Below are 27343 nucleotides of genomic sequence, written 5' to 3'. Positions count from 1 at the left end.
TACCTGGTTGAGGCCAGTGCCACCTTGACACTCGTTCGCCAAACTCCTGGAATGGCGTTGGAAGGGTGCCGATGTCTGACGCGGCAGCCATTTTGTCGAGCTGCCTGCCATGTGTCTGCATCGTGTTGCTCGGCTCGCTGGGTCCGGCCTCCTCCAAGACTCTTGAGTGTGGATCACAAGGCCTACGCTGCTCCTCACGCCTAGACCCAGTAGGTGTGACACCCTTGGCCCGTGGGTCGGTAGAGCTGTGTTTAGGCACCCCCTCTGCCGTATTGCCGGTACTAGACCGTGGTCTCTGGGACATAATGCCGGTAAAAGGGCAGAGCCCCTCGGGCGTAGACCCGGTCAAAGAACCTTCCGATCACTGTCAACGGGAGGATTCGAGGATCCCTCGGCCAGTAGGCCGGTAGCTGGAGCTGCCTCGTTCCACGTGCTGGTACAAGAACCTGAGCGGTCCCTCACGCGTGGGTGAGTCCTTGGAAAGGAGTCTCCCTTGCGGGGTGCTATAGAAAATAGAGGCCGCTCGATGTTTCACAAAGTTCTTGAGGTCCTCTGGAGGAGACTTCTGGAAGAGCTCCCTCCACCTGGCTAGTCTGTTCTTCAGCACCCTCGATGACAGGTCGCTGTACAAGCTTGCCAACTGTGGTCTGGGCCAAGGCAACGTATGGCAGAGGGCGTGGGCGTCTGAAGTTGGGAAGAGCCTGTCTCAGGATGGACACCTGCTGAACTCTGTGGAAGTCGACATGCACCGGGGAGGAGCGTGACGCCCGAGGACCGAGCACCTGAATGATAAAGACAAAAAAAGACAAAGAGAAGAAGTACCCGTGTGTGGAATTAAATGGCTGAAGCCAAAACCAGGAGCGCTGGAGAATGCGGCACTCTCGTCGACGCCGAAAAAGGGGACTGAGGTGTGGCACCACAGGGCAGAGTCAGAGCAGCGCATGTTGCCAGGGCCGCACCCCCGCGTGCCTCTAAATTTAAGTGAATAGAAGGTTTTTTCTGGTGCAAGAGTACAATACCCACTAACCGTCTCTGGTATAGGGTTTGTTTTTGAAAAGGAAGATTGGAATACTGTGTCTCAACCATGGGTATCTCGCTTCCAATCCCCAGAGGACCCTCTATTCAGATGATTCTCCCTTGCTTGTCCACCCCCAGAGGTAGGATCCACAAGCAATGGCCTTTACCTGGCCACCTGCAAAGAGGATCCCATAGGGAGTAGAAGTGAGAATACCCTCAGGTTTCTCACACTACCCAAAAGATTTGACAGCAATGGACAAGCAGTCAGGCTTAGTCTAGAAAGGAGAAGGGATGTAGTTGTGTACAAAGACCTTTGAGCACACTTATGGTCAAGGACACATACACTGTAATATTATAAAAATAAGCTTATTTATTAAACATACTAAGGCAATGTTAAAATCAAGACAGTTCAGCTAAGTAAAAATAGTTCACACAGATGTATACAATCGATATTTGCTGTTGCAATACTCAGTAGACCTGAATTATAGGTAAGTATAAGAGTAGTTTAACCCTTTAAGTGCCATGGGTATTTCTCCCCAGTGCCAGAGCCTTTTTTGGTGATTTTGGTATGTGGCCATTCAATGGCTTGTAACTTTTTTGTTACATGAGATATCTCGGCCAAATTTGGCTCCTTTTCTTCCCACATGTAGGCGGTCGTAACGCCACCCAGGAATCCCAGGTTGCTGTAGGGGGGTGAGAGAAAATAAGGAAAATGTGCGAAAATTTTGGGTTTTTTCAAAAAATGCCAATAAAATGATGCACAAAGAAGCCTGTGGTTTTTTCCTTGTAAGAGCTAGGAACAAATGGTTTGCTGTGCTGAGTTCCCCAATGTGTTGGCTTTCAGGAACAGGTTGAGTGGAAATGGAAAAAAATTATTTTGATGGGGATATCAACCGTTTTGTGAGAGGTAGGCGATTTTTGCCATTTTTGCCAATTGGACATGCATGGACGGAATGGAAGAAAAGGGCAGGAAAGCCAAATTGGAGGACAGAAAGGCATATATTTCTGAAAAGTAGACAAAATTCCAAGTTTAGGAAGGGGTGATTTGTATAGGTCAGGCAACAACTAGGTAGGGGAAACTGCCATCGAATGGGGGAAAAGCGGGAAAATGACTGAAAAAAAAGGTATGTGTTGGACATGGTTGGCTTGGTACGGCAATGGCTTCTATGAATTTTGAGAAAAGCAATGCTCCGCTACATTCCCCCGACTCTTGCAGTTAGGAGAGCATACCATTTTTGTAGTGTTTGTACAAAACAAGCAATACCACAAGCCAAACACTGAGCCATGGTACACAGGAGTTTTACGCTCACGGCCTGACCAGACGCACTTAGCATGTGTAAATTGGGAAAACCAATGTGGTGAGGAACGGCAGCCATACATTTTTTGAAAGAGCACAGGCAGACCTTTTCAAGGGTAGGTGACTTGTGCAGGTTACAAAAGTGTATGGTGGCTAAAGCAGCGACTAAATGTAGGTCACATTTGGGAAAAGAAAGGGTTGTGAGACAAAGGGCTCCAGCAAATGGGTCAAAACGTTATGAAAACCACACAAACACAACACATGGCCTACCGTCCCGCGTTCCCACAGGTGTCCCGATGAAAACGGTACCTCATGTGTGGGTGCACCTACCTGGCCGCCAAGGGGAAAGCCCAAAACACAAGTAACCCCAAGTCTGTTTTCACACCGGAAATGTCACACTCTCCCATCATACAGATATGGGCCTCGGGTGTCCAAGCCACCGAGGAAAACAGGGAACCCCATGCATTTCCGAAAAGAGGACACCCGTGGGAATCCGCAGAGGTATGATATGCCCAAATTGCCCCAGAATTTATTACCCAGACACCCCTGCAAAGTCCGAAATGTGGGGAAAAAAACGCTTTTTCCGCACATTTCGCTCGACGCACCCATCGAAACACGCCCCCAACAACACATGGCCTACCGTCACGCGTTCCCACAGGTGTCCCGATGAAAACGGTACCTCACATGTGTGGGTGCACCTACCTGGCCGCCAAGGGGAAAGCCTAAAACACAAGTAACCCCAAGTCTGTTTTCACACCGGAAATGTCACTCTCACATCATACAGATATGGGCCTCGGGTGTCCAAGCCACCAAGGAAAACAGGGAACCCCATGCATTTCCGGAAAGAGGACACCCGTGGGAATCCGCAGAGGTATGATATGCCCAAATCGCCCCAGAATTTATTACCCAGACACCCCCGCAAAGTCCAAAATGTGGGAAAAAATACGCATTTTCCTCACATTTCGCTCGACTCACCCATCGAAACACGCCCCCAACAACACATGGCCTACCGTCCCGCGTTCCCACAGGTGTCCCGATGAAAACGGTACCTCACATGTGTGGGTGCACCTACCTGGCCTCCAAGGGGAAAGCCTAAAACACAAGTAACCCCAAGTCTGTTTTCAGAGGGAAAACTCAGACATTCTGCCGACCGGCGCAACTTACAGATATGGGCCTCGGTTGTCCAAGCCACCGAGGAAAACAGGGAACCCCATGCATTTTCGAAAAGAGGACACCTGTGGGAATCCGCAGAGGTGTGATTTGCGCCCATCGCCCCAGATTTTTTTACCCAGACAGCCCTGCAAAGTCGGAAATGTGGGGAAAAAAACGCTTTTTCCGCACATTTCGCTCGCCGCACCCATCGAAACACCCCCCACAACACATGGCCTACCGTCCCGCGTTCCCACAGGTGTCCCGATGAAAACGGTACCTCACATGTGTGGGTGCACCTACCGGGGGCGCAAAAGGAAAAGGGTAACCGACTGGGAACCCCAAGCCATTCGCCACTGCCCATTTTGTTCATGTGGGCAACCTACAGATTTGGGCCTAGGGTGTCGCAGCCAGCAAGAGAAACAGGGAACCCCATGCATTTCCCAAAAGAGGACACCCGTGGGAATCCACAGAGGTCTCCAACAGCAGATGTCATACCTTCTTGTGTTCCCACAGGTGTCCCGACGAAAAAGGTACCTCGCATGTGTGGGTGCACACAAGCAGCCTGTGATTTTGCATTTTGTTTTTTGTTTACCCAACTTGGCTTGGTGCAGATGGCCACATTAGTGTGGCTATCTGCCCCCAGGGTGCCCAAACCCTACTGGCCCATCTATTGGGGGTCCTGCCCCACCTTTTGGGGTGGCCCTCTCCCCCCTCACCCCAAATGGAGGTGGGGTGTATCTCACGCAGCCGTTTGGAGGAGGCCCAGGGAGGCCTGCATGAGGTGTGTCCCCCAGCCATTGGGGGTGGGGTGGGGGGGCACCCCAAAAGGTGGGGCAGGACCCCCAATAGATGGGGCAGTAAGGTTTGGGCACCCTGGGGGCAGATAGCCACACTAATGGGCCCATCTGCACCAAGCCAAGTTGGGTAAACAAAAAAAAATATACAAAATCACAGGCTGCTTTTTAGGGGGGGCTGAGGGCCACCCTAAATTGGCAGCGCCTGATGTACAGCAACGGGGGGTGGCCCTCAACCCCCCCCCACCCCAAATGGAGGGCCCCACCTCATGCAACCCTCCCTGGGGGCAGATATCTGCTCCTAGGAAGGGGCATCTGACCCCAGGGAGGGATGCATGAGGTGAGGCCCCCCCTATCTGCGCCCAGGGAGGGTTGCATGAGGTGGGGCCCTCCATTTGGGGTGGGGGGGGGTTGAGGGCCACCCCCCGTTGCGGTACATCATGCGCTGCCAATTCAGGGTGGCCCTCAGCCCCCCCTAAAAAGCAGCCTGTGGTTTTGTATATTTTTTTTTGTTTACCCAACTTGGCTTGGTGCAGATGGCCACATTAGTGTGGCTATCTGCCCCCAGGGTGCCCAAACCCTACTGCCCCATCTATTGGGGGTCCTGCCCTACCTTTTGGGGTGGCCCTCTCCCCCCTCACCCCAAATGGAGGTGGGGTGTACCTCACGCAGCCGTTTGGAGGAGGCCCAGGGAGGCCTGCATGAGGTGTGTCCCCCAGCCATTGGGGGTGGGGTGGGGGGGGCACCCCAAAAGGTGGGGCAGGACCCCCAATAGATGGGGCAGTAGGGTTTGGGCACCCTGGGGGCAGATAGCCACACTAATGTGGCCATCTGCACCAAGCCAAGTTGGGTAAACAAAAAACAAAATGCAAAATCACAGGCTGCTTTTTAGGGGGGGCTGAGGGCCACCCTAAATTGGCAGCGCCTGATGTACCGCAACGGGGGTGACCCTCAACCCCCCCCACCCCAAATGGAGGGCCCCACCTCATGCAACCCTCCCTGGGGGCAGATAGGGGGGGCCCCACCTCATGCATCCCTCCCTGGGGTCAGATGCCCCTTCCTAGGAGCAGATATCTGCCCCCAGGGAGGGTTACAAGGGGTGCCCCCTTTCTACTTCAGTTGGGGGGGCACCCTCCCATGGGGGGACACCCCCCTTTCATTCAGTAAAAATATCCATGGTGGCTAGTGGCCCCCACCCCTTCCCCCACCCCTGTTTCCCATCATTTCATTTTTTTTTTTCATTTTACATTCCCTTGGGGCAGATGGTCAGCCATCTGCCCCAGGGTTCACATGCACGTGCCCCCATGCTTTGGGGTCGGGAGGGGGGAGAGGGCTGCTTACTTGAAGCAGCCCCCTCCCCCCCCCCACCTCACAAAGAGATCCATGGTAGTCTAGTGGGTTGCTGGTCACGGATCGAGCGCTCTGCGCCGATCCGTGACCAGCAATGCCTCATATGTGGTGTCCTTGGAAAGGGGAGAAAGTCCCCTTTCCAGGGACACCACTTTTTGTTCAATCCCTGGTGGCCCAGTGGGCCCCAGGGCCCAAAACCCGCTCCCACCTCCCCCCATCCCTCAGATTATTATTTTTTTTTTATATATATTTCCCTGGGGGCAGATGGCCAGCCATCTGCCCCCAGGGTTCATTTTCATGTGTCCCCATGCTTTGGGGGCCGGGGGGGGAAGAGGGCTGCTTACCTGAAGCAGCCCCCCTCCCCCCCAACTCACAAACAGATCCATGGTGGTTCAGTGGGTTGCTGGTCACGGATCAGCGCTCTGCGCTGATCCGTGACCAGCAATGCGGCATATGAGTGGTGTCCCTGGAAAGGGGAGAAAGTCCCCTTTCCAGGGACACCACTTTTAGTTCAATCCCTGGTGGCCCAGTGGGCCCCAGGGCCCAAAACCCCCTCCCACCTCCCTCGATTTTTCCCCCCCCCCCCACCCCTGGGGGCAGTGATCATCTGCCCCCAGGGGTCCCTGGCGCTGTGGCCCCATGCTTTGGGGCCACGGGGGAAGGGGGCCGCTTACCTAGTAAGCAGCCCCCCCTCCGCCACGCGTCACAAAAGGATCGTCTTTGATCCGTGACGTTGCTGCCCGCGGATCGAGGCGCCCTGCGCCCGATCCGCGGGCAGCAAAGCCACACAATGGGTACCGTTGGAAAGGGGAAGATCTCCCCTTTCCAACGATACCCGCCTCGATCTCCGGCTTGAAATACAGCCGGAGATCGAGGCGGAACAAGAAGGGCACTCACCTTCTCTCTCCAACGCAGCAGCCGAAAATGGCTGCTGCGGTGGAATTGCTTTCAGTTTCACGCCGACGTGCGTCACGCACGTCGGCGTGTAACTGAAGGAAATCCAACCCCCGGGCAGTGAGGGGGGACCTCCCCCTCACATAGCCCGGGGGTTGGATTACAGTTTTGAGCGATCCCTGCTTTGCAGGGATCGCTCAAAACAAGGTGCCAAAAAGGACGAGCTATCTCGTCCTTGGCACTGCGTGTGCACTTCCAAGGACGAGATACCTCGTCCTTGGCACTTAAAGGGTTAAGGTTACCGAATCACACATCAACCAACTTTTACTTAAAAATAGCACTACTGCTAGGTTAACAACTTTAGGAAGCCTGGTCTTCAGAAGTCCAACCCTAGCTGGGGAATGAGAGTCTCAAAAAGTCAGATGGGGACCAGTGACCCTTGGGCGGCAAAACAAAAGGAAGGCAGATGCTGTCGAAGTTGTCAAATAGCAGAAGCAACTTTATCGTGGCGGCTGGATGAAGAACTTTTGGCTGGAGCAGACGGTCAGACTCAGTCACAGGGATGCCCGGCAGATTATCTTCGCTGCACTTGGTCGAGGAGGCTCGACACATGCTTTGGAGCAACGACGGTTGTCACCCTGCAGACTTTCTTCCTTCTCTCTGTCCTAGTTATGTTATGTTAAGAAATTTGTAATGCACACCTGGTACCCAGAGGCTGATGGGCGCAGACTAACAAACATGAAACAGAACTACATATACATCAAGAGCTAAAGCAGTCCATGGTTAATACTGACACGGGTCTACACGAAGAGCAGTGTTTTCAACTTTTTTTTAAAATGTTCTGTTGAAGCCAGAGTTCTTATGTGAGTAGGGAGGGCATTCCAAACTGTACGAGGAGCAACTTCAAAGGACCCTTGTCTTGTTTTATTGGTCTTGTGCCGAGGAACCACGAGTATGTTCGAGTTGTCTGATCTCAATGACCTTCCCTCGTCTTGTCTTTCATGATTATGGCTTCCTTCAGATACGATGGCATTGGACCAACAATGCATTTTTGAGTGATCAGGAGGAGCCTGAACTGAATTCTTGCTCCAACTGGTAACCAGTGGAGACTCCTTCTGGCCTCCGAGACATGATCTCTTTTTCTCAATCCCTTTACTACTCTTACTGCCCCATTTTGTATGACCTGAAGGCGATGAATCTCCGACTGAGGAATGCCCACCAAGAGACTACAGCCATAGTCTAATTTTGAGCCAATAATGGCTCTAGCTAAGGTTTCTGAGTTTTTTCAGAAGTAAATGGGCAAGATGGCAGAAGAGTTTGAGGAAATAGGAGGCTGACGAGACAAGACTATTCACCTGCGCCTTCATGTTTAAGTGTCTATCCAGATGTACGCCCAGCGTCTTAACCTTGGACAGTGTATTAATGACACAATTGTCCAGGTTAATGTTCTTATATTCCTCGCCTAGTTTGTCCAGTTTGTTTGGCGACCCTACCAGAAGGGGCTCCGTTTTGGCACTATTCAGGGCCAGTCCGTTAGCTACCATCCAATTTTGGATGTTCGCATAGATTCTATTAATGGAGGCTTCATCCTTTTGATGAATTCCTGAAATAGGAAGGATGCATTGCGTGTCATCCGCGTAGTTTGCAAACACGACCCCCTCCTCTTCCATCATCTGGAAGAAGGGGATCATGAAGATGTTATAGAAACACAGAGACACGCATGCTCCCTGAGGAACTCCATAAAGTAAGAGCACGGGATCGGCTTCTGCTATTTCACTGTCAACTCTAATTTGCCTATCCTTTAGAAAGGATGTTACCCATTGGATGGCCTCTTCAGAAAAGAATGTATTATCTTTTAACCTGGTGGACAGAATCGAATGGTCCACCAGGTCAAAGGCTGCTGAGAGGTCCAGAATCATCAGTAAAGCAATCTGACCCTTATCCATACCCTGAATGAGATGGGATTTAAGTGCGAGGAGCGCTGTTTCCGTGCCATGATTGGCCCGGAACCCAGATTGATAATTATGTAGAATTTGATTCTGTTCCATAAATAAAGAGATCTGGTTGTACGCCACCCGATCTAGTATCTTAAGAAGAAAGGCAGTGTTGGTAATAGGCCTGTAACTAGCGGGGGTGAGCGGACATAGATTCAGCTTTTTCAGTAAAGGTGTAATCCATGCATTTTTCAAATTGGTAGGCACTACCTTTGACTCAAATGAGGCATTAACAAATTTGGTGAGGGCTGGTATTAAGGTGGGTAGGCATTCCTTGATTATAATGGCAGAACATGGATCACCTTTACAACTTGTGTTCTTCAGCTGACTAATAGTTTTTGCTAATTCTTCTTCCGATATGGGCAAGAAACTAAATGTGGGTTGATTTGTTACTTTAGTAGTGGCCCGTGTCATCTCCTCCTGCAGATCCGATATATTCAATAAAAGTTTTTTGGTCTCTATAGTTTCTTTAATCTTGTCTAATTTGTTAGACACAGCTAGCTGAATTTCTGTACACCAAGCTTTATTTTTAATAATCAGAGTCGGAGTAGGACCTGACGTGGGAGTTTGTTCTTTTAATATTTTGAACAGCTCCTTGCAGTCTGATCTGGCATTGGTGATCCTCTCATTCAATGCCTCTCTTTTGGCTAGTATAACCTCTTTTTTAAAGTTAGCCGCACTGTTTTTGTATGATTTAAGATTGCTGGCTGATTTATCGTTTCTCCACGCATGAAAAAGTTTGTTTTTCTTAGATTTTAATTCTGCCAACTCCTTGGAGAACCAATTATTATTATGAACAATTTGCTTCATTTTGTTTTTAACAGGGGCGAGCTTATCAGTTACTGTTTTCAGTGACTTTATGAGCATATCTGACATATCATCTAGATCCTCTAATTTAACCATATCGGTATTCAGGGATTGTGCCCAGGGATATAATGCTTCTTTATTCAAATTTTTTCGGTTTCTACTGGAGATGAATGTTTTCGGGAGCGAGGATTTGGTCCTAAAAGAATCCACTTTGGATTGGAAGGTGATACTGAAATGGTCTGACCACAGGCACGGTTGCACATCTACATTGGTTCGAGGAACATTAAAGGTAGATAACCAATCTAGTGTATTGCCCTTCATATGTGTGGCCATTCTAACATGATGGACAAAAACCAAAGCATCCAGAGTGTTCTCCATCGTCTTTGCTGATTTGTCCGCCTCGCTACCCAACCAAAGATTAAAATCTCCTAGCAAGATCACCCTGGTATTAGGCTTCAGAACGGAAAGAAATAGACTATTTAGGGCGGTGGGAAACGTGTGGTCCATTACAGGAGCTCTATATAGTAAGAGATCATTCAGGGTGGTTTCTGCGCTGATGGCAATTTTAATAAGTAGAATTTCTGACCCTGGAATGTAATCAATCTTAGTTTGCCAGGTTTTCAGTGATCCTTTAATAATGAATGCCACCCCCCCTCCCTTGTTCAGGCTTCTATCCTGTCTGATCATGTAGTAGCCCTCCGGAATGGCAAGTGACAGTGTGGGATCCGCGGCTTCATGACTCCAGGTTTCTGTCAGGGCACAAATATCAAGATTGTGTTCCTCTGTAGCATGTTAAAGGAGTGACCTGGTACTCAGTAGCAGATATTTGAGAGAAGTTAGCGGGGTGCTTGGAGTAGAGCTGATATCATCATTATCAGTTATTACAGAGTTAATATTCTTTTGATCAGCTTTAATTGACATCCCACTCACCGCTGATGGGGCATTAGGTGTCTCATTACTCATATAGATGATCCTATGTGTGATATCTATTAGCTCCTCTTTAATATTTGTACTAGGGGCATCCGATGCGGCACCTGATAGCGTAATAGATTGCAATTGTAGTGTCTTACCGACCTCTGCCAATGGTGTTCCTAAGGCCAAAAATGTACAGGGGTCAGAGACAAGCATTAGAATGGTACTCTCATGCTCGTCCTGAGGTGTCTTAGTTACACTCAAACATTTTTCAGATGGCAGAGGATATGGACAGGTAGTATTATGCCCCTTTGGAGGGTGCTTCTACGATCGGGATTGGGCCTCTGTACGCCCAGACGGATGCCCACAAGTTGGCAGCCAGATACAAGCTCAACGAGATTATGTGACATCAGCCTACATGTAAAAATCCCAACATGTCAGCAGAAAATATTTACTGCCACCAGCCACTCAAATAGACTTGCAACTGTAACTAGAAAGTTACAGGGGAGGTGAGAAAAGGAATGACAATGCATTACTTACCGTAAAAGCATTTCTGATGGTTGTATCTGCTTAGATTCACATGCTGTGCATAGGTCCGACATCCAGTGGTCACTGCGGAGTATTGCATTTTGTTTTTCGTAGTCGAAAAGGGGACGTCGACAAGGCGTGTCTGTAACACTATCCCTATAGTGACGTGTGTTGTACCCACAATCCCTCACGCGTCGAGGTCCCTCTGTTTGTATTTTTCTGCCCTGAGGGAGCCTTCTAGACGTGAGTGAGTACAGAAAAGAGAGAAATATAGAAAGATGTCTATGTTCCTTCCATCCAAGCGGGGAGGAAGGGTGGGCGCATGTGAATCTAAGCAGATATAACCATCAGAAATGCTTTGACGGTAAGTAATGCATTGTCTTCTGATGTTTGTTAATCTGCTTAGAATCACATGCTGTGCATAGACTAGCGAGCAGTACCCGGAGTTGGCGGTGGGTTATGAGAAGGAACAGTAGAGAAAAGATGTCTTAATACTGCCTGTCCCACCTGGGAGTCAGATCTAGAGTGTGCATCTAGACAGTAGTGTTTTGTAAAGGTGTGCACAGAACTCCAGGTAGCCGCTTTGCAGATGGACTCAAGGGGAACATTTGCAATGAAAGCTATGGACGCCCCAGTGCCTCGAGTAGAATGTGCTCTTGGCCTAAAGGGTAGTTCTCTCTTAGCAAGAGTATAGCAGAGAGTGATGCATTGAACAATCCATCTAGAAATAGTGGACTTTGAAACTGCATCCCCTTCTCTTCCTGCTGCCACCGAGACGAAGAACTGATTAGTCTTCCTCAGTGGTCTGGTTCTTTCCATGTAGAACATGACCGCTCTGCGCAAATCTAGTGTGTGCAGAGTCCTTTCTCCCAAGTTGGAAGGATTTTGAAAGAACGCTGGTAGTTCTATAGACTTGTTTACATGGAATTTTGAGATGAATTTTGGAGCAAACCTTGCGTGAGTGCGTAGAACCACTTTATCTTTGTGAACTGTAACAAAGGGGTCTAGAACAGAAAGAGCCTGTAGTTCACTTAGTCTCCTGATGGAGGTCATAGCTATTAGAAAAGCAGTCTTAAGAGTGAGGTCTTTAAGAGTTGCTTTGTGCATGGGTTCAAATGGTGAGCCCATGAGTTTGGTAAGTACCACGTTAAGGTCCCATCCGGGAGCTGGGTCAGCTATCGGGGGGTGTATTCTCTTTACTCCCTCCATGAAGGCCTTTATAACAGGGATCTTCCACCACGACACTTTGAGTTGGGAAGTGGTGTATGCAGAAAGTGCCGCTAGGTGGACTTTAATGGAATTGAACACTAGACCTGAATCCAATAAATGGGTCAGGTATAGAATAATATGTGTGGGAGAGCAGTCAATTGGGTTGATGCTCTTTGCTCTGCACCAAATGACAAATCTCTTCCATTTGCTAGAATAGCAGTGGCGAGTGTTAGGTTTCCTGGCTTCCCTGAGGATGTCCATGCATCTCTGTGGGAGCTGTAGATGTCCAAATTCTATGATCTCAGGAGCCAGGCTGCTAAGTTCATGTTCTGGGGGCATGGATGCAGAGTCCTGCCCTTGTCTTGTGACAGCATGTTGTACGGGCAGGGGAGTTTCACTGGGGGAGATAGAGACATCTCCATCAAGTGAGCGAACCATGGCTGTCGGGCCCACATTGGAGCCACCAGTATCATGGTTACTTGTTCCTGGTGCATCTTGTGCACTACCTTGTTGAGAAGAGGAGTCGGGGGAAAAGCGTAATCAAATCTCCCTGACCATTGAATCGACAGACCGTTCCCCTTGGATTGGTTCTGGGGGTACCTGGAGGCGTAACTTTGGCATTGTGAGTTCTCCAGGGTTGCGAACAGGTCTATTTCTGGGAACCCCCATTGCGTGAAGAAGTCGAAAACGATGTCTTCGTGCCGTCGCCATTCGTACTCTTCGGGCAGGGGGAAATCTCTGCTGAGTTTGTCTGCCAGCAGATTGAGTTCCCCTGGTACATGTTGTGACAGAAGGAACATATTCTGTTTGAGAGTCCACTTCCATATGTTTTGGGCCAGTTTGGACAGTCCTGGCGAGTGGGTTCCCCCCTGTTTGTTGATGTAATGCATGGCTGTGGTGCTGTCTGTAAGGACCATCACTGCCTCGCCTTGTAGGTGTTCCTTGAAGGCTTTTAGCGCCTTGAACACCGCTAGTAGCTCCAGAAGATTGATGTGTTTGGATGCTACGTTCGGAGTCCACTCTCCGTGAGCAGTTTGATGGGATAGGTGAGCCCCCCCATCCTGTGAGGGATGCGTCTGTGGTTAGAGTGGCTTCCGCCGCGGGTGTGGCAAAAGGTTTCCCTTTTTCTAGGTTTTCTTTTTTCCACCACCGTAGCGAGAGAACTAAGGCCTGCGAGACCACCACTAGGTCATCCCATAGTCCGCTGGCCTGACACCACTGGCTGTTGAGCCACTCCTGCATTGGGCGCATGCGCAGGCGCGCGTGAGGTACCAAATAAATACACGACGCCATCATGCCTAGCAAGCGCATTGCTTTGCGTACCGTCACCTCTCGACCGGTCACATATTGAGGGATCTGAAACAACATGTTTTGGACCCTCTCTTTGGAGGGGAAGACGAGGCCGTCCTTTGTTTGAATTAGAGCCCCTAGGAATTGTTTGATTTGGCTGGGGTCTAGGCTGGACTTCTTTTCGTTGATGGAGAAGCCCAACTGGAACAAAAGGTCTACAGTCTTTTGGGTATTGGAGAAGCATGTTTCGTAAGAATCCCCTGTTATGAGCCAGTCGTCGAGGTAAGGGTAAACTGGGATGGACAACCTGCGCAGGTGGGCCGCTGCCACTGCCAGTACCTTCGTGAATACCCTCGGTGCTGATGCTATGCCGAAGGGTAGCACTCTGAACTGGTAGTGTTTGCCCTCTATCATGAACCGGAGGTATTTTCTGTGCGCTGGCAACATTGAAATATGAAAGTATGCATCTTTCATGTCCAATGTTGTCATGAAATCTCCCTGTGATAGCAGTGGGATCACTTCCTGTAGGGTCACCATACGAAACTTTTGGGGTTTGATAAACTTGTTTGCTGGGCGCAGGTCTAATACAGGGAGCATGGTTAGATCCTTTTTGGGTACAAGGAAGTACACTGAATAAATACCTTCCGTTACCTGAGATAGAGGCACGACCTCTATGGCTCCTTTTTCCAGCAGTTGCTGTACTTCTTGTAGAAGAATGGCAAGATGTTCCGGTGACATGCGTCGTCCCCTCGGGGGTTTGTATGTTGGGGAGCTGTTGAATTCGATGCAGTATCCGTGGGCTACGGTGGAAAGTACCCAGCGGTCTGACGTTATACCCTCCCATGCTGGAAGAAAGGATGTTATCCGGCCCCCGACCGGTGTTGCATGGGAGGGGACGCGAATCTTCGCGTCACTTGGTGTTGTTAGGGGCTTGGGAACCTCTGGGGGTGGACCCTCGCCCTCTTCCTTTGCCCTGGCGCTGTCCTCTTTGGCTGTACTGGCCACTATTGGTCTGGAAATTGGTGGCAGGGTACTGTTGCTGCTGGTTTCGTTGTTGGCGTTGGCCACGAAAAAGGCGTTTATTGCCATAGCCGCGCCTGGTAGCGGGCTTAGAGATTTGGTCAAGAGTTTTGATAGTATCAAACTTTTTTAGCCATCTCCAGAGCCTCATCCACCGCTTTCCCGAAGAGGGTTGAGTCTTCAACAGGTTTATTTATTAAAGACGCCTGTGTCTCCGGTTTGAACCCTGAGTTGCGCAGCCATACGTGTCGTTTTAGGACTATTCCCTGAACTAGGGAACGTCCCGCAGTTTCTGCCGCATCCAGAGAGCTCTTTACAATACTCTGGTTGACCTGGGTTCCTTCGCCAATAGTTGAAAGCAGGCGTGTACGTAATGGTTCCGGCGCTTCTTCGGCGTCTTTGCGCAGTTTGGCCCACTGCGCGTCCGCATAGCTAGCGAGCAAAGAATTGTTGTTGGCAATTCTTGCCGAAAAGGCGGCCGAGGATGTAATTCTTTTTGCAAGGGCATATAACCGCTTGCCCTCCTTGTCAGGTGGTGCCTCACTGGTGGAAAGTGGTACCCCTGCCCTCTTTCTTGTGTTGGTTACTACCAGGGAATCCGGAATGGAATGTCCCCTGATGTACAGCGGGTCTGAGGGTGAAGGAGTGAAAAGTTTTTCAATTCTAGGATTGACCCCTCTGATTAGTGCGGGTGTGGACAGCGAAGGGATGATTCTTCTCTTCACCGAAGCGAGGAGGGGAATTGTCTGACTGACCGGGGGTTTCTCTTTAATTACCTTTTCTACAAAGTCTAATTCAGGGGAGCGCTCCCCAGTGTCCAATTTCGAAGTGTGCTGCTGCTCTGCGCCACAGGGCATTGAATGTGGGTTGATCGTCAATGGGAGACGTGTTTCTAACAGGTGAAATGTCAGGAGGATTTAGGTTCAGGACATCAGTGTCGGAATATATTGATGGCGATTGCCAGGCGTGAGAAGGTCCTTCTGGATTTTCTCCTACTAAGTCTGGGCTGTCTTCCAGACCTTCCTCCTGGTTCTGTCCGTCTTCCTCGTCCATAAAATCATCCTCTTCCTCAAAATAATGTTCTTCCCCAGTGAGATCATACACACTACGGAAGTCTGAGGCTGTGTCCTGGTCTAATCTTGGAATTTTGGCCCTGGGGTCCTCCTGAGGCCCTTCTCTTATTCTCTTTGGAGTGGGAGGGTTTTGGGCATTCATAAACCTCTCCATTCTTTCCATGCAGAGATGGAGCCTTTCCATGGTTTCATGGGGTACCCCTGAGCGGTCTAGCGGGGGAAAATTGGTGTCTTGTAGCGGAAAACGGCTCGACCTCTCCCATAACGTCGAGGAAAGTGTCCCGTCGCCCTCCGAAAAGCCTTCAGGTGTGCTGGGAATCCCTTCGACTGAAGGAGATCGTCCCTGTGTTTTCGGCGTGTCTTTCGACCTTTGGGTAGCGCTCGACGTGTCTTTCGGCGTACGCTTGTGGGCGTCGGCTACCACGATCCTCGCCAAACTCTCAGCGACTCGTTTGTCAGCGGAGAGCTGTGGTTTCGACGTTATGGGTGTCGAACGGTCTACGGCGGCATGCGCTTTCTGCTGATGCGCTCCGGCCGATGATTTGGGGGCGGCGCCCTTATTTGCCGAAAGCCCAGTCGCTGGTCGCGGCTGCGGTTGCGAGAGGGGCTTCGAACCCGAACGGTCCGAGGAGGCCGCCGGTGAAACCTGCGTCTCCTTGGGCGCTGATGCTCTCTTTGCCTTCGGCAAAGAAGAGCCATGGGTTGTGTGCTTATGTGTGGTCTTGTGTGCGTCAGTGTCGCCGGGGTGTTCATCCCCATAAGCAGGGCGTGAGCCGAGCCCGTCGGGGCCGGGGACAGACGACGAAGCGCGTGTGCGCTCTCTAGGGGGGTTTACGACTTCCGTAGCGGAGGTCGTGGTATCACGTTCCTCGTCACTGTCGGAGGTAGCGACGGTGGGTGGAGCGTCGGCCTTCGACATAGCGTAGGCCGCCCACCTTTTGACCCTACGGTCTTTTAGAGTCTTCGGCTTAAGAAGCCGACAAGCCGTGCAACCTTCCTCCTTGTGATCGAGGGGCAAGCAGCGGTTACACCGTGAATGCTTGTCCTTCCAAGTAAACTTGCCCTTGCAAAGCGGGCAAAAACTAAAGGGTGTCCTCTCCATAGCCGAGGCAATAAAACGTGATAACCACCCCAAGGGAAAGGATGGGGAAAAGGAAAGGCATTCTCAGAAAAGAATTAGAGATGTCCCACGACCCCCACTCTCCCTACTGTATTTTGCCTGCGAGGCCAGGCCACGTGTTCGGCAACGCCGAAGGATCTCCTCCGCTCGTCCCCTCCGTCGAAGATCTTGCTCGGCGGAGACAGCTTCACAACAGCGTCGAGGGGGGATCGATATGTTATATATTAATATAGGAAAACGACCAAAGGTCGAGGAGATGAAATCTGCAATGTCTCTCGAGGAGCTCCGCGTAAAGGCGACCAGTAGCTGGGCGGAAAAAAAACAATCTGAGGGACCTCGACGCGTGAGGGATTGTGGGTACAACACACGTCACTATAGGGATAGTGTTACAGACACGCCTTGTCGACGTCCCCTTTTCGACTACGAAAAACAAAATGCAATACTCCGCAGTGACCACTGGATGTCGGACCTATGCACAGCATGTGAATCTAAGCAGATACAACCATCAGAAATGCTTTTACGGTAAGTATCCCCACATCCCTCCACAAAAGGCAGGGTGGGCTGATCTCCCAAAAGAAAACATAGGAAGGATAAAAAGTATTCCCCTATCCTTGTAACATTAAGTTAACACAGGAAAATAAAAGAAAACCTAAGAGGGAAGGCTCAAGGAGCTCCCAGGAACACTGCACAGAAGTAACTGTGTGCTGCAACAGTAAAATACAGATGTCTCAAAATGATGGAGGAAAGCAGACTCCATCAGAGATAACCAAAAGGGTTCCCAGTATTAGGCAGAAACCAGTTCCCTTTGGGAACGCTGCAAAAGATTTAGGACTACAGGTGTTAGCAGTAAACCCACTTGGTAGCAGTCTGTACCACCCAGATTTACCTGGTAGCTTTGGCTGAGCAGTCAGACTTCCCTCAAGAAGAGTTAGGCAGTATGCAAAGTGTACACAATAGGCACTCAAGACACAATAATACAAGCAAACACTGACCAGAGCTTTGTATCAAAGTATATAATTATTTATTTTAAAAAATACACTGTTTGAAACACTCCAGCACTCTTATTGTAAAACACTCTAAACACAGTTACTATTATAATATATACAACCCTTATTCCTTATCAGATAAGTCTTAGTTAACGCCACTTATTTCCATACAGAGGTGAGCGCTTAACTATAGATGGCACTCCAATAAGTTTATGAAAAAGGGAGGGAAAAAGACAGAATATGGAAAGGTACACCACTCTAAGATTTAGGAACACTGATAGCAAGGCAGAAGAGCAAAAGTCACTTGTGAGCCAAAGTCCATAGGCTGGGCCCACTCTTAGAGAGAGCAGAGCACAAATGCGCCCAAGATCACACAGTTACACTAGGCTTAGAAAGTCTTGCAGTGAGTTCGAAAAGAGTTTAGAGAGGCTCAGAAAAGTTTAGCCAGGGTGTCCCAGGCTAACCCAGGTTTGAAAGCCGGAGGCTAAATCTACTCCGTACAGTCGGTGGCAAGGGAAGCTAGGCGAGACACGGTACCTTAAGTGGGAAGGATCCTCCAGCGGTGGCAGTTGTTCCTGGCAGCGGGTGCAAGTCTCGTCATCCAGGGGAAGAGAAGATTTCGACTTGGTGGAAAGATGAAGGTCGTTGCACTGCCAGGGAAGAAACCAGCCGCGGAGTTTTCCGGTTAAAGGTATGCCCCTTTATTTCGCGGTCGTGGTAAAACGTGGTATTCCGGTTGCCGGGGTGCTTGGCACAGGCAAGGCGGCCACGAGATGCGTCGTGAAGGCGAAAAGACGGTGAAACTGGTTATCCCCACCAGTCAAAGGAAGAAGACTCTCTGGCGGGAGATCTCCTCTGTCGTTGGGAAAAGTGGTGAGACGGTCCAGCAGGGCTCCACCGGTAGTGTCGTCGTGGCAGGTCAGCTCAGCTTCTCCCTCATCGGATTCTTAGGTCCTGTGGCGACTTCTGAAGTTTCAGTCCCCAAAGCCCTGCTTTTATGCAGAAAACCCCCATTCACTCAGCCTAGCTGTCGCTCAAACATGCTAAGTGGTGAGCCAGCCGGCTCACCACTTGGGCCAATCAGGACGGAGTGTGACTTGAGTTGCCTAGGCAACCAAGTCCAGGGTGCCTAAATCCCCCTCGACCCCTCCTAAGTACCCCAGACAGAGTGGCACCACTTTGGAGGGCTTCTGTGGAGAAGCCTGCCAAAAAGTGGAACAAAGGCCTCGACTTGGGTTGGAGTCACAGAAGAGAACACAAACGCCACCATTTTAGAATCGAGTTTTGGCAAAAAATACCAACCGGAGAATTAATAATAATTAAATAAAGGGGCGGTATGTTCGAGGCTATCGTAATTAAATAAATAAAGATAGTAGCCTCGAACAATGGGAAAATCCCATAGAGAAATATTCGCGGTTGAATATAAAAAGTAGTATCCACTGCCACCAGCCAAAACTCGATCAGGGGGGACGGAGACGTGCCCCTTCCACTAACAGACCCCAGGGCAATCGAATTGCCCCAGCCAGTACGTCCACAATATGATGGTTTGTACTGGTTCTGTTCAGAATTCAAGACTAGTAAAGTCAATGGTGACTTTACATGCCCTGGGAGACAGTAGTCAGTCCCAGGGTATGGAGTCTATACTGGGGGGTCACTATGACACCCCTGTGTTACTGCACTAAGGGTGCTGTGTAACACACATCACAAAAACACATGAAGCCCTATGGAGTAAAAGACCCCATAGCCCATTAAACACATCTAGAGTCAAAGAAACACACTCAAATCATGCCCAAGAGTGAGGGTAAAAGAGTCTCACTATTGGCAGGAGAAAAAAATAAACCCCAAAAATCCAGCAAAGCTGCTGGGGGACTCACTAGGTTAGGAAATTCAGCCTAAACAGAGAATTCTCCCTAACACCCAGAATCACAGAAAAAGAACAAGTGAGTGAGGAAAAAGGTTCCCACTCACTCAGGGGCATGTGAGGCATCAGAAATGAGAAGCGGACACAAGGTTGTGCTATTCTCAAAATCAGACATTTTATAAAAACAAAGGTGGGTTGGAGAAAATCCTCACTAGCCCTGAAACATTTGTGTATGGGCGTGCTATAAATAAATTATATAGAGGCATTTCCCGGCCGCAAAACTAAGGGTCTGCCAGGGTCAAGTATTCAGTAACTTACAAGCTGTCCTTGTGTCTAAACATTCTAAGCTGTCCCTCACACTAGAAACAAAACAAAGGGTGCACATTTCTTTGACTTGATATTAGCAAAATGTGTCCACAATCAAATCAAAAAATATAAGGGTAAATCCAAGAAAGATAGCTTCCAAGGAAAGATCCTTGGATCCAGTGGGTGGTTACCTTCCCCTGAACCTTTAGGTTGGATGGCCAAAAGTGTCTTTGTCCAACAGTTCTTTTTGTGTCTTTATACTGTACTCATAATATTCTTGTTCAAATAATGGATTCCTTAACAGTCTTACTTTAACTTGACCAAACAATACATTCCAAGACGGTCTTTTGATCAAGCAATTTCCATATCAGCTTTGCTTTAGGTCTTTTGATAACTTTTGTGGATTGCCTGGTATACTCCCCTTTCAGGAATCCTTTTATGGGCTTTTCAAATCACCTGGTATACTCCCCTGCCAGGTATCTTCCCTTAATATCTGAATTTGTATACAAAGTTCTTATGCAAGTCCAGGTGCCTGGCATTTCTGCTGGCAAGGACTTCTTCATCTCCTCAGATCACCTGGTATACTCCCTTGCCAGGTGCCTTCCCATTGTTAAGGATTTCAATCGGGAGACATACCTTGGTCTCAGCCTAGTATGTAGCGCACAACTGAGATGCCTTTTTCTTTAATTTTATGCAAATTCAATTTGAGATGGTACACAACTCATCACAGCCCCTTTTTCAAATATCCTGGGTCACAATGGACCATGAACCAGGCCGTTTGGTGAAATTGCAATATTTATTTATTTTTAAAATTCAAAGTAAATCATACAATTTTTAATATGGGGCAGCAGTCACCAATGGGGTGATAATTACAATGAAAATGTAAGCAATGCACTTGGTTAAACCTTCTAGTAGAACATATACACAGCACACATGAATAGGCACACTTTTTGAATTCTGAGTGGATAGAAAGCAGGTAGTCCGGAATAAGGGGCAGAAACCAAACAAAATCTGACCTTCCCTCAGAGAATAAGAGGTGAACATTTTAACCCTTTTGCAATAGCGTGAAATGACACTCGGAAAAGGCAAATAAATAATTAATGTGTGGTTTAAAACTTTGAGGTGAATATGATTTCTCACAAAGGCAGTAATATATAAACACTAGCAAACACAAGGCAATGGATCAACAAGAAGCATACAATTCGAAATGAGTGGAAGTTAAAACATGCTGCAGCTGGATGACACGTTGGAAAGCTGCAATTTTCTCAATTCCAGCTTTAAATTACCCAAACGTTTTTTTATAAAAACGGTTGAAATACTCCGATTTGGAGTGCGGTGTTTGGGCTAGGGGATAGATGTATATCACAAGGATCTTATTGAAGTGAAAGGACGGTAGTAGCTTAAGATGTGGATGAGATTTTCGGGGTGGAATGGGGTTCAGTTTTAGGGAAATAGAGCAGTTAAAATGAAAACTTCAGGTTTTAAAAGAAAGGCAAAGGTTACTTAAAATGAAATTATCTAGACTATACTGTTAAAGAGGAACACCGTAAGCTCCAAAGTTGATTCGCAAGGTCAACCTTGTCCCCCCAGTGCTCAACCCCAACAATAAAATATATGGAAATTAGTTTGATTACTCCAAATATAACTAAGGGCTTATAATTCACACCAGCCAAAATTGAAAACAGATGGCGCAAGCACTTAGGACAGGATACGAGGATAATTCTAACTGTTTAAACAAGTTATCAGAGTATAAATATGACTACTTAGAGAGTGGCAAAAGGACAAAGGCACGAAAAGGTAGGCTATGTGTTTCTATGGGGTGGGGATTATACGGGCAGTCCACTTTTTAGTTTTGGGATTTTTGGCCAGTCAACAGGGTCTGGTCACCACATGGCGGCGCACCTGCAAAGGTCAGCTGGGCAAGGTCTAGTCACCGGGTAGCGAACTGCTGGGCAATTCGGGCCACTGGAGGGCACAGGTACCGCTGGCTGCAGTGAGTGGGTAAGCAGTTAGTGGGCAGCAAGCCCGTCTGATTTCAGGATGCAAAAAGGTACCACCGCTTTCCCCTTTTTGTTAATGGGATATAAGTTTTTTTTTCTGGATCAATGGCTTTGCTGGAGTAGAAATGAGCTATGCTTGGGTTTTGCAGTGGGCGCTGGAGTAAGGTCAGCAATGCTTTGGCCTTGTAGGGAAAATCTGAAATCAGCAAGATGAATGGAGATCAGGAACGCAGCGCAGGAACTTCAGGAAGAAGTGTGTGTCTAGAGTCCTGTCAAGGACTCTTATTTATAATGCAGAGCGACATCACAGAAGTATATGGCTGGGCAGGCTTAGCAAAACATACCTCAAAAACACTGGATTGGTCAGGGGTGCTAGTCCCCACCTCGCTCTCAGCTGGTAGGATCTGAAGGGCAGGATGTCAGATTTATGATGCAAGTTTTACAATGTTCAAAAACCTCCCACAGTTTAACTAAAATCTGATTTTGCCACAAATGGTACATTTATACAGTTGAAGTCTCCTAGCAAATTACATAAAAAGGTTACATATTTTATGCAGACCATTGCAGTCCAACTCTGCAATCTGTGAGACATTGTTTGTACCCCTGCAGCCACTGAAGTTTCATTTAATTGTATTTATTTTTGTTCTGAATTGGAAGAAAACCTGCTGAATAGAACCATTTCATACATTGTATTTTCACAGTACAATCCCCTTTCACATTGCTACGCAAGAAGATTTTTTTGTTCAACATAGTACACTCAAAAAGCATTTTTTTTTAGTTTGCAGCAGCTAGCACTTTGCTCTCAAATTCGGTTTTTGACTTTCCATCTGGATTCCCACACTGTTTTGCAGCCATCGTTATTTTCTCATAGGCAGTAGTTTATTTGAACCACCTATGCACTGCAATTGACATAGGCCAGAGCTGGAGTTTCTTTGAATTACTGATCATGGATACTTTGTAACTTAAAAAGTGAAGCTTTTCCCGTACTGCGGAAAATGAAGTTTCTTTGTTGATTTTCTTCAGATTTGGTTTGACTGAGCCTGTCATTCAGGGGTCATACTTGGTATTGCTCAAGCACAATGGGGATATGAATGGGCATGGCAGGGCCTTATTAATAACAGTAGTTTGAGGAAGAACAGATAAAAATAGCATTAGAGCAGCATCATTTTAAGGTAAAATACCCCCTTTCAATGGGGACTCTGGAACTGGCAGCAAAGCAGCGCTCCTTGTTCACTCCATTTTTTTTTTATATGAAATAACACACTGGCAAGCTCCCTCAGTGTGCCCCCTTGTTCCATCCTGGCCAATATGCGCTTGGCAAGATGGTGCAGCCATTTTTTTGTCACTGCAAAACGCAGTTTTGAGGCCATGGTGCTCACAGGAGCCAGCGCAGCCATTTTGCTGGTGACTGCAGGTGCGCAGCTTGGTGATGTGGGGCAGTACTGCAGAGTGAGTAAATATATCCCACACCATAATGTTCGAACTTTACACATCTTCGGGTCCCTGATATTTCTGCTAGTCGGATATATGAAATAAGATCTTTTGTACATTGTGCATATTCACAACCTTGTAACATTCAGTCATTGGTTCACACACACGTCTGTACACCCCGGGTCCCAAAAAACCATAGGCAGTTTCACTGGTCGTTCACAGCGTCTTTGCCTTTTGGTGTGCCGCTGCAACAAAGCCTCTTCACTGGATGGGCTTCCCAGACGATGCAGACAGATGCCCAGTGTTTTCTGCAATTCTGCAATCACACACTGCTTTCCCTCTGTGGCCTGGTCCGGAGAATGCTGCATCCCGGCACAACTGCACCTCCAGGAGCTCCGCTGCGTCTCCAGGGTCTTTCACGGTCCCTCTGATGCGCCCGCTGCGCCTCTATCGCCACGCCAGTAGGTGAGCCTCGCGTTCTCGAGCCGCTGCCAGGCTTCGGACATCCTCTTCCTTGCTGCTTTCTCCTGCGCTATTCTGTTTCACTGCCTCTGCCATTTTTAAATATTCTGTGCACCTTCGACCAAGTCGAACTACTAGCCTGTGCGATAGGCTTCAGGCTTCTCCTGATCTGCATAGATTCCTTCCTCCTCTTCCCAGAACGTGTGGTTTTATGGGAATTGGAAGTCCATAAGCTGATTTTGGGTTTCTTGAATGTTGTTAAAAGGTTTTTACAAAAGGCCACATCAAAACTAGAGTATGTTATTAATGAATTGTGAATAACTAAAGTCTTGGGTATTAGAGGATCTTCATCAGAGGAAGGGGGAAATACTGTGTCTCACCCAATGGAGCCACCACCTCCCCCTGTCAATGTCCCCTCCTATGTTATCATCCCTCATATCACCACCCCCAGGTTCAGGATCAGGTTTCAGCTGCCATCCCCTGGCCACATGAGAAGAGATCAACGGAGGGGTTTCAGTGATGACTCCACCAGATTCATCACAGAAGTTAGAAAAATCCCAATAGTCCAGCAAAAAGTGCTGGGGGACTCACTAAGTGGGGGGAATTGCACACAAGGTGGAAATTCTACCCAACAATATGTAATTGTGCTAAAAAAGAATTATACAGCAGTTAAGTTTAATGAAACATGCTGGCAGTCTGTCAAAATATTGAGTGGAAGGTTGCAACCAATAGACATCACTCAATTTAGCAGATATTTAAAATGTACACAGTACTACAAAAGGAAAACTCATTACTTGTAAACTTTGACTTCTTCAGTAGCCAGCACAGCTTTTTCATCCGCAACGGAAAGCTTCTGTTCCTTCTCTTGACGCTCATATTCCTCTTGAGTCAGTTTCCTAAGAGAAATCAAATAGATGAAATATATAAATATTAAATTTAGAGTGAGTGAAGCACAGCAAAATGAACAAAACACAATATCCACAGAGCCTATTCCAATGTGCAGTAACCCACTGGAACCTAATAAGTAGCTAGGGACCTAAACGGAAGGTGGGATGGAAAGAAAAAACTTTGCAATATAATATAAAAATGCCCCCCACAGGAAGCATCAATTAACCTAAAGTTGCCTCCAGACAAGTATCAAACATTCCATTAAAAGCAGTATTTACTTTTGCAGTGCCATCTCCTTCTGTTGGTAAAGCTCAGTCAGAATCTCCACTTTCTGTTGCAGAATTTTGCACTCATTGTCTAGGCGAGCCTTTGCAGTATTTAAAGACCCTGTGTCATGCTCAAGTTTCTTAATTTGCTCTGGAAGATAACCAGAAAAATAAAAATGCATATCAGAGTTACTTGTGTATAAATGTAGCCAGTCAGAAAAATATACAATTTTCAATAAATCCTGAGCAACTCAAATTAAAACCCACCTTCAAGTTCATGTCTGGCAGCAATCTCGTCATTCAGCTTGGTCTGCAATAGGTCTCGATCCTCTTCAACTATAGATAATGTTGTTTTCACCTGTAGTTGCAAACAAAAAAATTGAGTCTTTATGATTAGGTTGGGGGATGAAAGCAATTCAGAAAATTAAATTAACTAGCAGAAAGCCTACCCCAAATCTGCTCATGCACGCCTTGTGGCGTGCAGAATAAAATTGAAAAGCTGCCTTTTAAGGGCTGTTCAGATTTGTCAACAGCCCTCTGTTGAGGGACGGGAGAACATCTATCCTGGGGGTAGGACAGGATAACCACAAAAGATAGTTCAAACACTTTACTGGTAGGCATAGGAGAAAAGTCTTGGCTTCGCTGTAAGGAAGGTAGAAGGCTGATGATGGGTACAGTTATGTCCAATGAATTATACATAAATTACCTAACGTAGGTATAATGAAAAACACACATTTGATTAAATAATAACACAGAGTCACTGGAATTTCAAATAAGTGATTATGGTTTAGAACATAACCACATGGTAAGACAATGGAGATTTACAAACAGTAAAAGTGCCTTAAATAGAAATCCTTGCCAGTCCTAAAGCGAAATGTAAGGCCAATAACCATGGTAAACCCTATACATTATATATTTAATGTGTGAGTATATAAAAGGATCCATAGACATTAGTAAAATCGATCACACAGTCATTAGTAGAATTCAAATTGCCTGAACTTGAACCATCGCAGTATCTTCACACCATCCAACACGCAATGATATTTACCTCATGAACTGCGTAGAAACACTTCACCAAAGGTGGTTACTGTTACGCCATTGTATCCAATGGGATTGGAGTAAAATACATTGATTTGTTACATTTCATTAATAAATCACAGGTAAAAACTTAAAATCCATGCCCAAGAAAATGGTCTTAAGTCAGCTAAGTATTATGTTTAGTCACATTGCAGCTGTTCAAATGTTTGCAGCAATAATGAGACAAACTCCATAGACAAACCACAATTATAGCGGAAAGTAAAGGCAGTACCGGAATTATGCAAGCAACCAACTTCAGGGAACACCTGAAGGCTGGATTTTAAGTTTTGACCTGTGATTTATTAGGCAATTAAATTTAACAAATCCATAAACACATTCACGCACCCATTCGTCCACCCACCTACGCATAGGTCAACCGACCTACCCATTCACATATCCATCCACACACACATCCAAACATCAAGAGACATCCACCCATGCACTCAAACCCACTTCCACAGCCTTCAATCCGCCCATGCATCCATCCAACAACCATCCAGCCATCAATCCACTCACCCACACATCCATCCATCCATCCACGCATCGATCCCACCCCATACGGTAATCCATCCACATATCCCTCCACCTACCAACACATCCATCCATACGCATACATCCCTCCGTCCACCCACTCATGCAACCATCCATCCACCTACCTACTCATGAACAAATCTACCCATGCATCCTTCCATCCACGCATGCAAATATCCCTCCATCCACCCACACATCCACAGATGCATCCATTCATCCAAATCCATCTACCCAACCACCCATCCAAGTATAGATCCACCCATACATTCATACACCCCATCAACCCACGCTTCCATCCGTCCACCAACTAATCCATCCATCACCCCCACGCATCTGTCCATTCACCCACGTATCCAAACACCTAAACACCCACTCATCCACGGATTCATCCATCCACATATTAAGCCATGCATTCATCCACCCATCCATTCATTCATACATCCATCCCATGCTCCCATGCTTCCATCCATCCACCCATGCACCCCCCCGCATTCATCTGCCCACATACCCAACAACCCATGCAGGCATCCATCCACCCACCCACTCATCCATCCATACACCAACCCATCCATTCACATTCCTCCACCCACCAACACATCCACCTATCTATGCATATATCCATCCAATCCATCCCCATGCATCAATCCACCCACACATCCATGCATGCATGCCTCCCATCCACCCACTCACCCCCGCATCCATCCGCATATCCAGCCACGCATGCATACATATATCAACCCACCCACATATTTACACATCCATCAACCCACCCATGCATCCATCCACCCCTGCATCCATCTGACACATCTATCCACCCATGCATGCATGCATACACCCATGCAACCATCAACCTACCCATGCATTTATCAGTCCAACACATCCATCCAAACATCAACCCACCCACCCGTTCACATATCCGTCCGTCCATCCACCCACCCACACCAATCTATAATGCATACATACATTCAATTCATTCCCCATGCATACATCCACCCACATATCCATCTATCCACATATCAAGACACATCCATCAATCCACGTAGCCATCAACCCACTTAGACAGCCTTCAATCCACCCA

General features: G+C 47.7%; 1 protein-coding gene across 4 annotated transcripts in view; it reads right to left on the bottom strand.

Annotated features, from left to right (window-relative positions):
• MIA3 (MIA SH3 domain ER export factor 3) overlaps positions 1-27343 on the bottom strand; it is a 1311327-nt gene that overhangs the window by 557559 nt on the left and 726425 nt on the right. For all 4 annotated transcript variants that reach the window (XM_069608611.1, XM_069608610.1, XM_069608608.1 and 1 more), the window contains exons 18-20: positions 24925-25015; positions 24670-24808; positions 24298-24399 (exon numbers count right to left, since the gene is read on the bottom strand). In XM_069608611.1, the coding sequence (XP_069464712.1) occupies positions 24298-24399; positions 24670-24808; positions 24925-25015 (332 nt within the window). The remainder of the gene's footprint in view (positions 1-24297; positions 24400-24669; positions 24809-24924; positions 25016-27343) is intronic.

Source organism: Ambystoma mexicanum, chromosome 4q, assembly GCF_040938575.1.
Source record: "Ambystoma mexicanum isolate Mex_15411 chromosome 4q, UKY_AmexF1_1, whole genome shotgun sequence".
In the NCBI taxonomy this organism is placed as follows: Eukaryota; Metazoa; Chordata; class Amphibia; order Caudata; family Ambystomatidae; genus Ambystoma; species Ambystoma mexicanum.
This window is presented reverse-complemented; position numbering and strand designations above follow the sequence as displayed.